Source organism: Coffea eugenioides, chromosome 11 (assembly GCF_003713205.1).
Source record: "Coffea eugenioides isolate CCC68of chromosome 11, Ceug_1.0, whole genome shotgun sequence".
Classification (NCBI taxonomy): domain Eukaryota; kingdom Viridiplantae; phylum Streptophyta; class Magnoliopsida; order Gentianales; family Rubiaceae; genus Coffea; species Coffea eugenioides.
The window spans coordinates 42,835,713-42,848,628 of NC_040045.1; the positions used below are offsets into that span (position 1 = coordinate 42,835,713).

General features: G+C 37.6%; 2 protein-coding genes across 3 annotated transcripts; both read left to right on the plus strand.

Annotated features, from left to right (window-relative positions):
* The first annotated feature begins 356 nt into the window (after window positions 1-356).
* LOC113753990 lies at window positions 357-4,610 on the plus strand. 2 transcript variants are annotated; one of them, XM_027298286.1, is made up of 3 exons: window positions 357-721; window positions 2,124-2,272; window positions 2,598-4,610. In XM_027298286.1, exons 2-3 carry the CDS (start codon window positions 2,128-2,130, stop codon window positions 4,067-4,069), a joined length of 1,617 nt encoding a protein of 538 aa, XP_027154087.1. In that variant the 5' UTR covers window positions 357-721; window positions 2,124-2,127; the 3' UTR covers window positions 4,070-4,610. The 2 variants fall into 2 exon arrangements, with proteins under 2 accessions (XP_027154087.1, XP_027154090.1); XM_027298289.1 differs by having other exon boundaries at window positions 2,601-4,610.
* A 5,437-nt stretch (window positions 4,611-10,047) lies between these two features.
* LOC113752636 lies at window positions 10,048-12,092 on the plus strand. Its single transcript, XM_027296729.1, has one exon. The coding sequence runs from the start codon at window positions 10,048-10,050 to the stop codon at window positions 11,719-11,721; it is 1,674 nt and encodes a 557-aa protein (XP_027152530.1). The 3' UTR covers window positions 11,722-12,092.
* Window positions 12,093-12,916: the final 824 nt, after the last annotated feature.

The following is a 12,916-nucleotide window of genomic DNA, read 5'->3' on the forward strand; positions in this document are numbered from 1 at the left end:
AGATTCATGTGCTTTTATTTTTATTTTTTAATCTTTTAACGGACTTTTGAAACTACAATAAGATTCATTACCACTAGATGCTAAGATGTATCTTTTCTGGTCGATTTTCTACTCTTTTAGCTATTACTACTCTTGTAGTGGTAATTTTTTTACTTTGTGAAATTTACTAGGTTCTAACACGTGTTTAAAAGCAAAGTAATCATAGTACTTATTAAAGATTCCAAACACGTGTGCACAGGGTCAATCCCCAGTATGACCCACGTGCTAATTTCACGAACCCGGGTCTCACTATCCGGATCCTTCGTCATCTACAAAAGCACAAAAGCCGCCGTACCTCTTTTGCCCTCAGCTTTCGATCCCCCGTCGCGACCTCTCTCAGATCGATTCCAATTTTGTTAAAATTCTTGTTCTTAATCCTCAAATTAAATCTTCTCTTCGATCAAATCGTTTCATCCTCTATCGATTGACCTCTTCTTTTGTTCCCTTCATCAGAATTTTCACAAACCCTAATTTTACGATTTCAATTTTTCGATCTGCTTCATCGAACCCCTAATTCAGTCGTTCAATCGGGTTTTTGGCATCGATTTGTGATTTCTTTTGATTCCCCCATATTAAAAGACGCTAGGATTTAAAAATTTTTCCCCTCGGGTTAGGAGCTAGGGTTTCAGCTCATCTTTGGTTCTGAAACTTCGTTGGATCTGTAAATTTGTTTAGGGTTTCGGTAAGTTCTTGGTTGAATTATATTTTTGGCTTTATTTGATGCTAATTTCGTGGATTTTTTTGTTAGAATTGTGAAGCTAGGGTTAGGGTTTCGCGAAAATTCTGAGGGTAATATAATTGATGGAATTTTATTGGGAATAAATTGTGGTTTCTTTGACAATAAGTGTGCTTACGTGTTAGACTAAGCAAGCATGAATTGAAGGCTCATTTCAAATGGCTTTGCAAAAACTCCACCTCCTCCTCCCCCGGCCCCCACCCACCCCCGCCAAAAAAAATGGAGGAAAAGGAGGAAAATGAAACAAATAAGTCGATGTAACGTAAACTTTTCTTTTTGGGTAGTATATACGAAAACGGGGTAAGTTAAAAAAGCTAAGAGGTACGAAACTTTCTTTGTTTCTGTAGATTTATTTTGTTCTTTTTATGTCTAGTATTGCATGTTTTGTTCTGCATTCTGTACTTCATCATTTATTTAGGTGTTATGTGGTTGCACATCTTTTGATAGGTTTAGAATACAGGTGCCAAGTGGTATCAATTCTCAACTGGTGATTGGATGCTAAATTCGGGGATGTGAAGTAGTATGACTTGAAAAAGAAAGCCTGAATAAAGAAGCTATTGAAATTGAAATTGGAATAGCATTTATGGGACTATAATTGGGTTCGTCTGATGTCAGACTGTAGTAAAACTGTGGTTTTGCTTTTTAACTGAGAAACATGCTTGACGTGCCGTTAGTTGCTACTTAAGTAAGAAATGATTGGGAAGCTTCTTTATATATATATATATATATAGATCTGGCTAACCAATTCGTTTACCTACTCAATCTTGTAGCGGTAATACAGCTTATCAGCATAACTTAAACAGGTGGCTTAGATATGGTTGATATTTCTATTTGCAACTGGTGGGTAGTCTGATATATTTTAGATGTGTATCAAGATACAAAGATTGTGTGCATGTGAAATGAGATGCCTTTTGGGTATACTGTTGTCATTCAAGAGATTTTTGTATGGTGTCAATTATTTTTGAAAATGGCCATATAGAACAGAAACATCCGTATCCAATCCCATGATGATGTCAAACTAGTTGGGCAACTATCCAGCTGGTTAGTTATTTCCCATGATGTCTCAGAAACATCCATATCCAATCCCGTGATGACGTCCAACTAGTTGGGAAACTATCCAGCTGGATAGTTATGTCACATGATGTCATGTTCCTAGTGGTATTACAACATTTTTGCACCTGAAGAAGTCATTGTTGGAGAGGAAACTTAAATTGAAAACGGCCAAGTCATACTGCTATGGGCGTAGTTACTATAAATTCATGTTTGCTTCATTTATTATTATTATTATTTTGACTTCATATTCACTGATTGACTTAATATGTTCTCTCTCTTGTTGTTTATCCTGCAGAATCATGGGAGTTAAACGACCTTTTGATGAGGAAGATTTTCAGGTTTCTTCTGTAAAGCAAGCAAAACAACTTGAATTTGACAATAAGCAGACCTCATTTTCCGAAGCCTTTTCTTCTGATGACGTCTCTCAGAATAGTGGTAGTCGAGGTAAGATAAGAAAGCCTTTCTTTTTTTTGATGAAATTGCAACTTCACAAAGCAAATATCAATGATTCAGCATTTTAACTCATTACACATACAAGAAACTTTGAGGTGTTCTTTGGGAGCTTGCTGAATATTAATTTTATCTGTGTGAAAGATACTTAGTTTTTAGAGCATCCCTGTTAGTTGCCTTGTAGGGATCAGACGGTAGCATTATGAATGTCTTGTGCAGCTCTGGAAGAGTCATATGTTCAGCCTGATAGAATTTAACAAGATACTCTTGTGTGCATAATCATTAATTTCTGACATTACTTGTGATATCGGTGAAGCAGCAGGTGACTTTGATAAATGTCAATTGTTCAAGGAGCTTGGAAATGAGGATTCACGTTCTGCCTCAAGTTCGGCTGAGAAAGAGTTGGAGACTAGTGCACCCTTATCATGGGTGACCAGTAGCAGCGGTGAGGAAGATGCTGGATCTGGAGAACCATTTTATTTGTCCCTCTTTCCTGAATTCTTTGAGTTCAACTTTCCTAGACGAACAGTTGTTCATCTTGAAGATTCCTATGCATCTTTGATGAATTCTTCTCCTAGGAAACAAATTCCTATTGGACCTAATCATCAAGCTGAAATCCCACCATGGGACCCACAAGCTGCCGAGACTGACCCTTTGACTCCCAATAATTGTGTTCGTGATGACAATGAGGAAGCAGTTGGAACTTGTATCATTTCAGCATCTTTATCTTGCTATTCATCACGTGATGAAGTTAAAATTGGCCAAGGAAGAAAAGATTGTGTCTGCTTGGATCGAGGTTCTGTGAGATGCGTGCGACAGCATATCAAGGAAGCGCGAGAGAAATTAAGAGAAGTTATTGGTGATGAAAAGTTTTTGGAGTTGGGGTTCTATGATATGGGAGAGGAGGTGGCAGCTAAGTGGACTGAAGAAGAAGAACGACACTTTCATGAAGTTGTTTACTACAATCCTGTGTCACTAGGTAAGAATTTTTGGAAGCAGCTAGCAGTGGTATTTCCTTCCAGAACAAGTCGGGATCTTGTTAGCTACTACTTCAACGTCTTTATGCTCAGGAGGCGGGCTGTTCAAAACAGATCTAATCTGTTGGAGATTGACAGTGATGATGATGAGTCACAAGGGAATGATGGGGGTTTCTTCAGAGTTGTAGGAGAGGACGAAGATTCTGTTGTGGAGTCGCTTGGGGATCAAGATGTTCAGGAAGGATCTGAAGATGATATCCCCTCTGATGATGAAGATGATGCAGGTGATGATGATGATGATGATGATGATGATGATGATGACAGTGATGATGGCAATGGTGATGGTGAAGTTGGTAGGGACGGTGGTGTGGGAGCTGAGAGGGGGGATGCTATTGGAATGGGTGATCCGAGAGGTCAAATTCTGAAGCCTCAGATTGACATATTACACAATGACTTCAGATCTGATGATCTGCCTGGCATGTTTCAGCTAAGGGACGCGAGGGAAAATCACAATTTTCAAGAGGATTGCAGTACCTCTTCTGAAAGTCAGGTTTACATGGGGGCCTCTTGTGATTCATTTGGTCTAGGGTGTGATACAAGAGAAAGCAGACTGAAGGAGGATTTTACTGGATGCCTGGCTGGAGAGAGCAATGGATCAACTGATGATTTGGACTCTGGATTTTTATTGGAATCTGGTGATACAAAGGTTTGGGATGACTCCTGTTCTACAGTTTTGGCTAAAGGTTTTGATCTTTTGCCTACTTGCAACATAATTGAAGAGATTTTTGGACCATGTACTTCCAAGAGCAACTGAATGAAGAGATGATGGTTCAAGCCTTTTGAAGACCTCATCCGTCGCTGTTTCTCTTAACATGTTCAGTGCCGGCCTGCTGAATATTGAGTAATGATTTTTCCTTCAGCAAGGGAAGGGACCTGAATCCAATTTTCCATTTGTAAATACCTTCTGTTCATTAGAGTTGGGTGTGTCTGCCGATAAGTGGCATCATGTCTCAGGGCGCCAGCCGTAAATCCCTTGGCACCAAAATTTTTGCTGTGTCTGATAGGAATGTTTGTTCTGAATGATGTGGTGCAAAAGCCTTTGGACTCGTGGGAAAGCTTTAATTTATGTTGTAGGCCGTAGCCGTTCTTTGTTTAATTTCATTTCATATTCCTCTGATTAGTTAATTTTCTGTAGCCTGCAGATCAGCAGTTAAGTTTTGAGCTGATCTGCAAATTTTGGTCAGGGTCTAATAATGCCTGATCCATATGCGTCTTGTACATTGTATTTGAGGCATAGTGAGCTCTATTTGAGCATTGTGTTTGGGTCCATAAAAAATCCTCTCCAATTCCAGTCCCGAGTTTTCCAGTCCCCGTATCAAAAGTGCATATTGTGGCTTTGTACCATTGAATGAATGAAGAATGTCCATATAGACCTCGGGTGGAGAATGTCTTTGGGGGCAGAAAACTTCATTATCGAACTTTTAGGCCCCTTAGGTGGGCGGTAATTCTAAGTCAATCATATGGGTACTGAAACTTGTGGCAATTTGGCTGCGTCATTCATTTGCAAGGAAAGAAATTAATCTGAAGTCTGCCGCGACCTCGAAGTCGTCGTAGGGTAGGGTAGGCTACTGCTTAATTTCGGCCCAATTAGTTGGCCAGCAGCTTGCTTGAGATCTGTCAGAGAATGAATGGATCTTTAAGAACATGGAATGGAAGTTGTATCCTTGTCTTTTTTTCCTTTTTTTTTTTTTTTTTTCGAGACGAAAACAGTAGTATATCCTAATCTATTTTACACTAGGGGAGGAGATGGACTTAAGGAGGTCCAGAGGTAATTCGGAGGGGACTGAACCACTATCGAACAAAATGGGTGTACTACGCACCCGCCTGAATTTTTTTGAAGCAAAACCACATTTTAATGTGGCAATAACCCTTGTCTCCCACCCCACCAAGCCTTAAAGGCTTGATTGGAACTTGGAAGTCGTATCCTTGTCGATGAGCAAGCAAACGTGCAAATTGAATGAGGTTAGAAATCTGATTCAATTATTAAATTATATTCAATCAAATAAAAGATTAAAAGACGTAAAGTTTATAACCTCTGTGGATTAATATAGGGATAATATCAGAAACCTCCTTGAGGTTTCTCTTAATATCACTTGGCACTCCCTAAGGTTTCAAAAATATCACTTATCTCCTTTATTTTTGTTATTTGTATAACAAAATTTTTAAAAACCCTAAACTACTACCCTTTCACTTGCTAATTAAAAATATTCTTAAACCATTTTGTTCACTTCAAGAGAACCATCACTTCAAAAATAATCTCTTATAGTACTAGCACATCACAATACTATACCCCATAAAATATAAATTTGAAAAATAAAAAAAAATATTTGAAATGAAATACACTTGCATCAATTTAATTCTATATGTTCAAAATCAATTTCTTATGAATTTTTATTTTTTAAACAACTTCTCAACTCTTTTTAAACTATTAAACTGTACCAATCATTATAAAAATCAACTCAAAACAAACAAATAAATCATACTCCACTTTATCATAATCACAAAAAGTAAAAGGCACATGAAATTTAATTTATTATAATTTACCAATAAAATATTGCATCGTCATCCAAAAAATATGAGTAAGAGAGAATGATAGAGAAAAGGAAAAAAGAAGAAGGTGACTTTTGTTTCCTTTTTTTTTTTTTCAATTTTTGAGCTCCATTTATTTGATATGTTGTGAATTATGTGTTAAATGAGGGTTAATATAGTCTTTTTACAATTAGTAGGGGAGGTAAGTGATATTTCTAAAATTTCAAGGGTGCCAAGTGATATTAAGAGAAACCTCAAGGGAGGTTTCTGATATTATCCCCATTAATATATATCTCAAATTTAAGTTCCATCCATTAATTGCAGAGTCGGAAAAAATTCTTTTTTTTTTGAATTCTCACCCACTCCATTGGAAATTCTTCTTTCACCCATTCTTTTTTTTTTTTCAGTTAAAAAGTTAAATCGATTTTATTTTATTTCTTTCTACCGTCAATACAAAAGGGGCCAGTACCCAATTTCTAACGGAGCTTTTAAACATGGTATTAAACCAACTACTTCAAGAGGAGCTGACCACCAAAAAAACATTAAAACACTACTTGGGTGTAGGTTAAGGGATCAAATCCCTTGCCCTGCATTCTAATATTTACATTTTTCTGGAAAATATTTCGCCAGTTGGTGCATAGGCATCCGTTTGAACCGATAGTGGCTCACCGGGGTTCCTCTTGACTTGTTTAGGTTCCCATCTCCCTAGTGTAAAGTAGGAATTCCTCTTGACCTGTTTAGGCTCCCCTCCCCCTAGTGTAAAGTAGGATTAGTTGTAATATAAAATATATCGTGTGGACGAAAAAAATATATATATTGACTGGGGTTATCTTTTAAGTTCTGTTCTGCTGCTCTTTTCCTGTTACTAGTCCTTCTTCGCATTGACTTCTACTATATATAATTTTCCAAAAGATGTTTTCACGTATGAAGAAATACTTTGAATACTTTGGGTCGGCTGAATCAAACAGAGGGTGTCGGCTGGAAGGAACCCAAAAAAAAAGGAAAAAGAAAAAGAAAAAAGAGGACCTGTGGCTGTACAGAATTCTAAAAAAAAGGAGGAGAGTTTAGAGGTTGTGAGATGATTAGTTAGTTTAAGCTAACCACTCTACAGCCGAAGGACGTTCACCAGTCACTCACCGCAATGCTTTTGGAAGTTGGGCGACGTTGCTCTGATACCCAAACAACGATTTTTTAATGGATATATATATATAATATTTGAAGAAAGCCTTTTGTTAAGCAGAAATTCTTTAACAAAATCGAGCTGATTATGAGATAGAAAAAAGATTTCCAAGTTTTGTATTTTGTGAGATGATTTAGCGTCACAAATAATGATGCCATCATCAGGTGGAGAACATGATGAAAACCGAGCAAGCTGTTAAGAGAGGGTGATTTGTTGAGGTAATTAAAAGGGTCCATCAGTCGAGTCCAATTTTTCAGTATTCTTTCTATTTTCTTTTTCATGGGGATAATATATTGGAACTTCCTTCGAGCGATCGATTTCAATTTCAATTAGACCAGAATATTAAATAGAGTCCTCATTGAAGTTTTTGTTCTAGTGGAACTATCAAATTATCACACGCATAGCCAAGCCCCTTATTGGCCTAGCACATACATACATACATACATTGTATATCCAACAACTTGTAGGAAAAATATAAATGTTTGATTAGTGATATTTGGTGGCCGCCAAAGCAGTAAGTAACTCTTTTTCTTTTGCCATCATCTCAAGTTACAGGGGATTTTTTTCCGTACAGACTGTCGCTACGTCGTAGTGTTATGGGATGTAAACAGGACAATATATTTTTCAATCATCTTTTTATTTTACATACATTATATAAATACATATATATATTTTTTCTCATATATCCAATACGCACGCCATGAGCTAAACTATTGTACCCATATTCTATGGAGATCGAGTTGGAAACTTGACCCGAAGATAACTCAGCTATTCAAGCAGTAGTTGCATGCACATAATTGCATGATTGCAAATCATGTACCCACAATCAGAAATCATTTTGTTTTTTTTTTTGGGGCACAAGAAATGAGAAGAGATCAAATAGTAGTAATTAACATTTACCATTTCTAACCTTTCTTATTAGGTGTAATGATGTCCTCATTTCTCGTAATGGCTCAAATTATGATGTAGATCCGCAGCAAGACTTTTTCTTTCGTATTGCCATACAAAGCAAGAAGGCAAGCATCTTCATTTGTCCTGCTAATCAATTTACCAGATCTTTGCTCAATTCCACCTCCTATATCATAATGGCTCCACCAAATATCAGTAGTGTATATTTCCTAAAGTTCGTTTCTTTTCCTTTCCATGAAGTTGCGTTGATGCACAACTTTGAATGGCAATCCTTAGCATCTTTTTTAGTCATTCTTTAGCCACCACTGCCATTTTTCAACAGAACTATCTGTTGTTGATTTTTTTTTTTTTTTTTGGGGTGGGGAGGCTCCTAGCTAGTCAATTAAAAAAAAAAAAAAAAAAAAAACTTCCCAAATCTTTTGTTATTGTTGGGCTCCAAAAAAAGCAGTTGAATTTCCATAGAATATTGCAGATGGAAAATTAGAAATCTAGAGTCTTTATGTAGAAGAATCAGTCCATAATCCATATCCGGAATTTTAGCATAAGCTGTAACTTGTTAACCATTAATTGACACTACTATATCCAGAGAAAGTATTACATACAATTCAAACCTAAAAGACCTTTCTCTATATAGCGGACACACTTGATGATGCTACTACTCTAGTATAAGATAACTATTCTATCAAATTGGGCTTAAAAATTTGCACAAAATTAAACCCAACCGAAAAGAATGAACCTAAACATTGAACCAAAACAAGAACACAGCCTCCATGAGGATATTCAATGCTCAAGAGTTCACTTCCCACAAAGCGGTCTTCAAAGTTGAAACCAGTACTGAAAAAAAAAAAAAAAACTGCCTCCTCTTTTATGACAATTACAAGTGCCCCTCAAATCCAATTGCCAAATGTACAAATTTTAAAGATTTGACTATGCAAGAGAGAGGCTGAGATGCAACAATATGGACCAAGAAATAATAATATTTTTCTCTATTGACTAGGAGGGATATTTCAGGAAGTTCAGATAGCAATAACGGCTGAAGATTCGGACCTTTCATGAGGGGTGACCTTGTACACAAGGACAAATCAAAGCATGCTTCAAACAACACACCACAGCAGCAGAATTTATGACTTTGGGATGTTTCATATTTTTATGACCTTTTCTGCCTTTTCTTCTTCCTTTTTTTTTTTTTTCCTTACTTCTGATTTTAATCAAGTTTTAGTATTTTTCTTCACACATTGAAATTTAAAACCCAAAAAAGAAAACGTAAAGATTTTTGGATCCTAAGATCTGTGATCCAAGAAATCTTGGCCGTTTGATTAACAACAAACGAACATTGCTCTATAAACAACACGTGCAGCCCCTGCCCCCTCTTTTGTTTGTTTTTCCTCTCACACATATTTGCTTCCATGCATGGAATTCTCCTCCCACTACAACACACAAAAACGCACAAAAACAACAATACAACTAGCATATATACTTTAGATTAGATAGGGAGAGAGAAAGAAGGGAGAAGAGGAGAGAGAAATTAGAGAGAGTCTTTGGTTTTCTGTTGCAATTGTTTATCTTGATATGGGTTGTGCTATGTTTGTTCATGTTTTCATGGCCGAGTCTGACCCCATCTTTTCAAAGATTTGATTTTTATTTCTTTTTTACCTTGAGTTCTTGAAAATATTTTGCAACATTTAAGTAAAAAGGGTTCTTAAATTTCTGCACATGCGAGAAAGATTACATGAATAAGGAATTTAAAGAGTCTTCCTTTTCTTATTGGCTCCCTGATCTTTCACTTCCCCATAAACTGTCACTTCTCTGACCAGTTTTAATCCTATTCGTATGACTTGTGCGATTGTACCAAGTTAAAGTCCTTTTGATCTGTGCTCAACCCCACCTGCCAGATTTGAGCTTTTCTCAACTTTTGGTTCTTCCTTTGATCTGGGATTTTTGGCCGTTTATCTTTTGGACTGGTTCTTTGATGGGACGAGATCAAGAAATGCAGCATTTTGGCTCTGCGGTTTGAGCTTTCTGATTGTTCATTGACCTTGCTCTGATTGTTGGGTATTTTTGGTTTTGGTTTTTGGAATTGTCGAATTAGTCGAATTCACTTATTCACATACTCCATGGAAGATCAGGAATCGAGGTTCGTGTGCAAATGGTGTAATAAGAAGTACCCTTGTGGGAAATCACTAGGAGGGCACATGAGGTCTCATATCATGGCAATTTCAGCTGAATCAGAGATAAAGGATGAGCCCAACATGAAAAAGTTGCTGTCTTTGAATGGCGGTGAAAAGAGTTTCGATAGAGAGCCAAAGGTTGTTGAACTTGGAGGAGGGGGGCATGCTGGTTCTGGTTATGGACTTAGGGAGAATCCAAAGAAAACATTCAAGGCTGTTGATGCTAACTTCCCTTTGCCTCAAGAGAAGGTCTGCAAGCAATGTGGTAAAGGGTTTCAATCTTTGAAAGCATTATGTGGACACATGGCTTGTCACTCTGATAAAGACAGGGGGGGTTTGAAAGATGATCATTCATGGACAAGTGAGAATCAGAAGCTAGTGATGGATAGTCATTCAGATACTGAAGCTGAGGAGAGACAGCTGAGGAATAGATCGAAGAATAAGAGGTACAAAAGAATAATTATTAAGTCGTCTTCTTTTTCCTTGGCTAATGGTTCATCTTCTGTTTCTGAGATTGATGAGCAAGAACAAGAGGAAGTAGCTATGTGTTTGATGATGTTGTCTAGGGATTCTGGTAATTGGGGTGGGGTGAATTCAGTTGTAGAGTCTTCTGACAACAATTCAGTTGTTTTGGAAACTAAATCGTCTTCAATTGATATGAGAATTGGTAGAATGGAAGGTTTGAAGTTTGTGCACAGTCCAGAGGATGACACTCCTCAAACAAAGCCCAGGAGCTTAAAAAAATCTAGCGGTTTGGATGCTGAGCTTGTTTTTGAGCAGGAGAACTCTGATTCTGGTTACTTTTTAGAGGAAGTTGTGAAGCTTGAATCAGATGCTTCTGTCGATGGATTTCACAGGAAGTGTGGTTTCTTCAAAAGCAGTAAGCCTAAAGCGAGTGTAGGAGCTAGGTGCGAGGAGACTCTTGCTGAAATTAAAAGGGGCTTTAGCAAAATAAAGAGTTATAAAGCAGAACTAAGGAAGGAAATGAGCAGGGAAAACGAACATGATTCTGGAGTAATTTCAAAGATGGGGAAGTACGAAGCAAGAAACAAAAGCAAGGATAGTTCAGATAATCTTGAACTTGTGAATGAATCCCATAGGAAGGCGAGACATGGTTCTTCAGATGCCGACCAATCCAAAAATGCGTACAAGCGGAGCAAATATGAGTGCTTAAACTGTAAGAAGACTTTCAAATCATATCAGGCCCTTGGGGGACATCGACCCTGCCACAAAAGATGTAATGCCTACCTCGAGTCAAGATATGAAACTGGTGAGAACAGCTTAGATGGTGACGATACTCCAAATGATATACCAAGTACAAAGCTCAGAGAATCTTCCAGCAATAGGAATGCAAGTGCTAAAAATTTATATCACAATGCTGAGAAAAAAGTTAAATCCAAGAAAACCAAAGGGCTTGAGTGCCCCTTCTGTCACAGAATTTTTAAAAATGGCCAAGCTCTGGGTGGCCACAAGAGGTCACATTTTATTGGTGGTGGTAGTGCAGTTGTGGAACGTAGTACTCAAACACCAACATTCAAGACAGATGGCCCTGAATTACTTGATCTTAATCTTCCTGCTCCGCTAGAGGATGAGAATGATGGCCAGTTCATATCCTGGTAGGTTGGTAGTATATGAAAGCATCGCCTGCAGGTGGACTGATCTCTAAAACCAGAGGTTTACTTGCTTTGCCCTGGGGACGTTTAGGAGTGTACAGACAGGTTGGTGGATACAATTTTTTATTATGCTCTTTTCCTGATATCAAGGAAGTCTTATAGGTTGCAGTGGCCTTTGTCCTCATCAACTAGAAGAAGCCACCAGTGTTCGCATTTCATTCGATTTTTTGCAGGTTCCAAAAGTACGCAGCTATTTTTTTTCCCCATTCCAGATTAGTCTATTCTTTTGTCTGGTTCGAGCATTTTCTTTTCACCAACATTTTCTATCAGTAATTTTTGGATAGACCTTTTTTTTTTGGGCTATAAGATTCAATTGACTGATATCATGTGGTCATTTTAGTTCATCCGTCTGAAGATGCAGGTTAAGTTCTGGCTTGATTCCCTCAGGTGTCCAAACTTATTTGGAGAAAATCAGAACGGCTTGTTCATCTTAAACTTTAGCCTCTATCTGGTTTTGAAATCATATCAAGTTCATTGCTTGCTTGATATAGATTCACAATTTCACATCCATGGTGCCTACCTGAAATGGAATAAGACAGATGTTTGAGTGCTAGAACTTACCTAACGTTATTATGGAAATCCAATATTGCTTCTCATTTACACGCCAAATAAATGAGGTTTCGCAGTCTCAGCAAACATGTTATGACTTATGACTACAAAAATTCAGTTAGAGAAATGCAAAACTGGCTGCCTAGTTCTTCTGTTACTTGTTTAAGTTGCTGCAGAAAGTAGTCCTGGGAAAAGTAAATAAATGTAGTTGGATCTTGTTGCTCCCAACACAACCCCCCTCCCCCCTGCCGCAGATTAATAGTGCTTTAGCTTCCTCCTTTGTCAATATAATTCAGCTGATGATTAGAGAACAAAACTTGAAAAGCAAATTTTGAAGGGCTTAAGTAAGAAAACAGATTTATGATGGAATAGCTCTCTATTGGCATTTGGTTCCTTCCAGTTAAATAGAAGTAGCTTTTGAGGTTAAGGGGGTTGGTAGTTGTGTCCTCTACAAGATGTATGAACGTCATTATTTCCCAAATCATGATGAAAGGTGAAAATCTGATCAAGGTTCCAGGTTAAGCATTTTGGTACCGAGTAAACTCAGATCTCATGATAATTCTATGGACACCTAACATCAGATTTGGGTATCC

Excerpts from the sequence above, each read along its gene's own strand:
- LOC113753990 (XM_027298286.1), top strand. The coding sequence starts at position 2,128 with ATGGGAGTTAAACGACCTTTTGATGAGGAAGATTTTCAGGTTTCTTCT. Across the intron at positions 2,273-2,597 it reads TCAGAATAGTGGTAGTCGAG|CAGGTGACTTTGATAAATGT; the intron begins GTAAGATAAGAA and ends TCGGTGAAGCAG.
- LOC113752636 (XM_027296729.1), top strand. The coding sequence starts at position 10,048 with ATGGAAGATCAGGAATCGAGGTTCGTGTGCAAATGGTGTAATAAGAAG.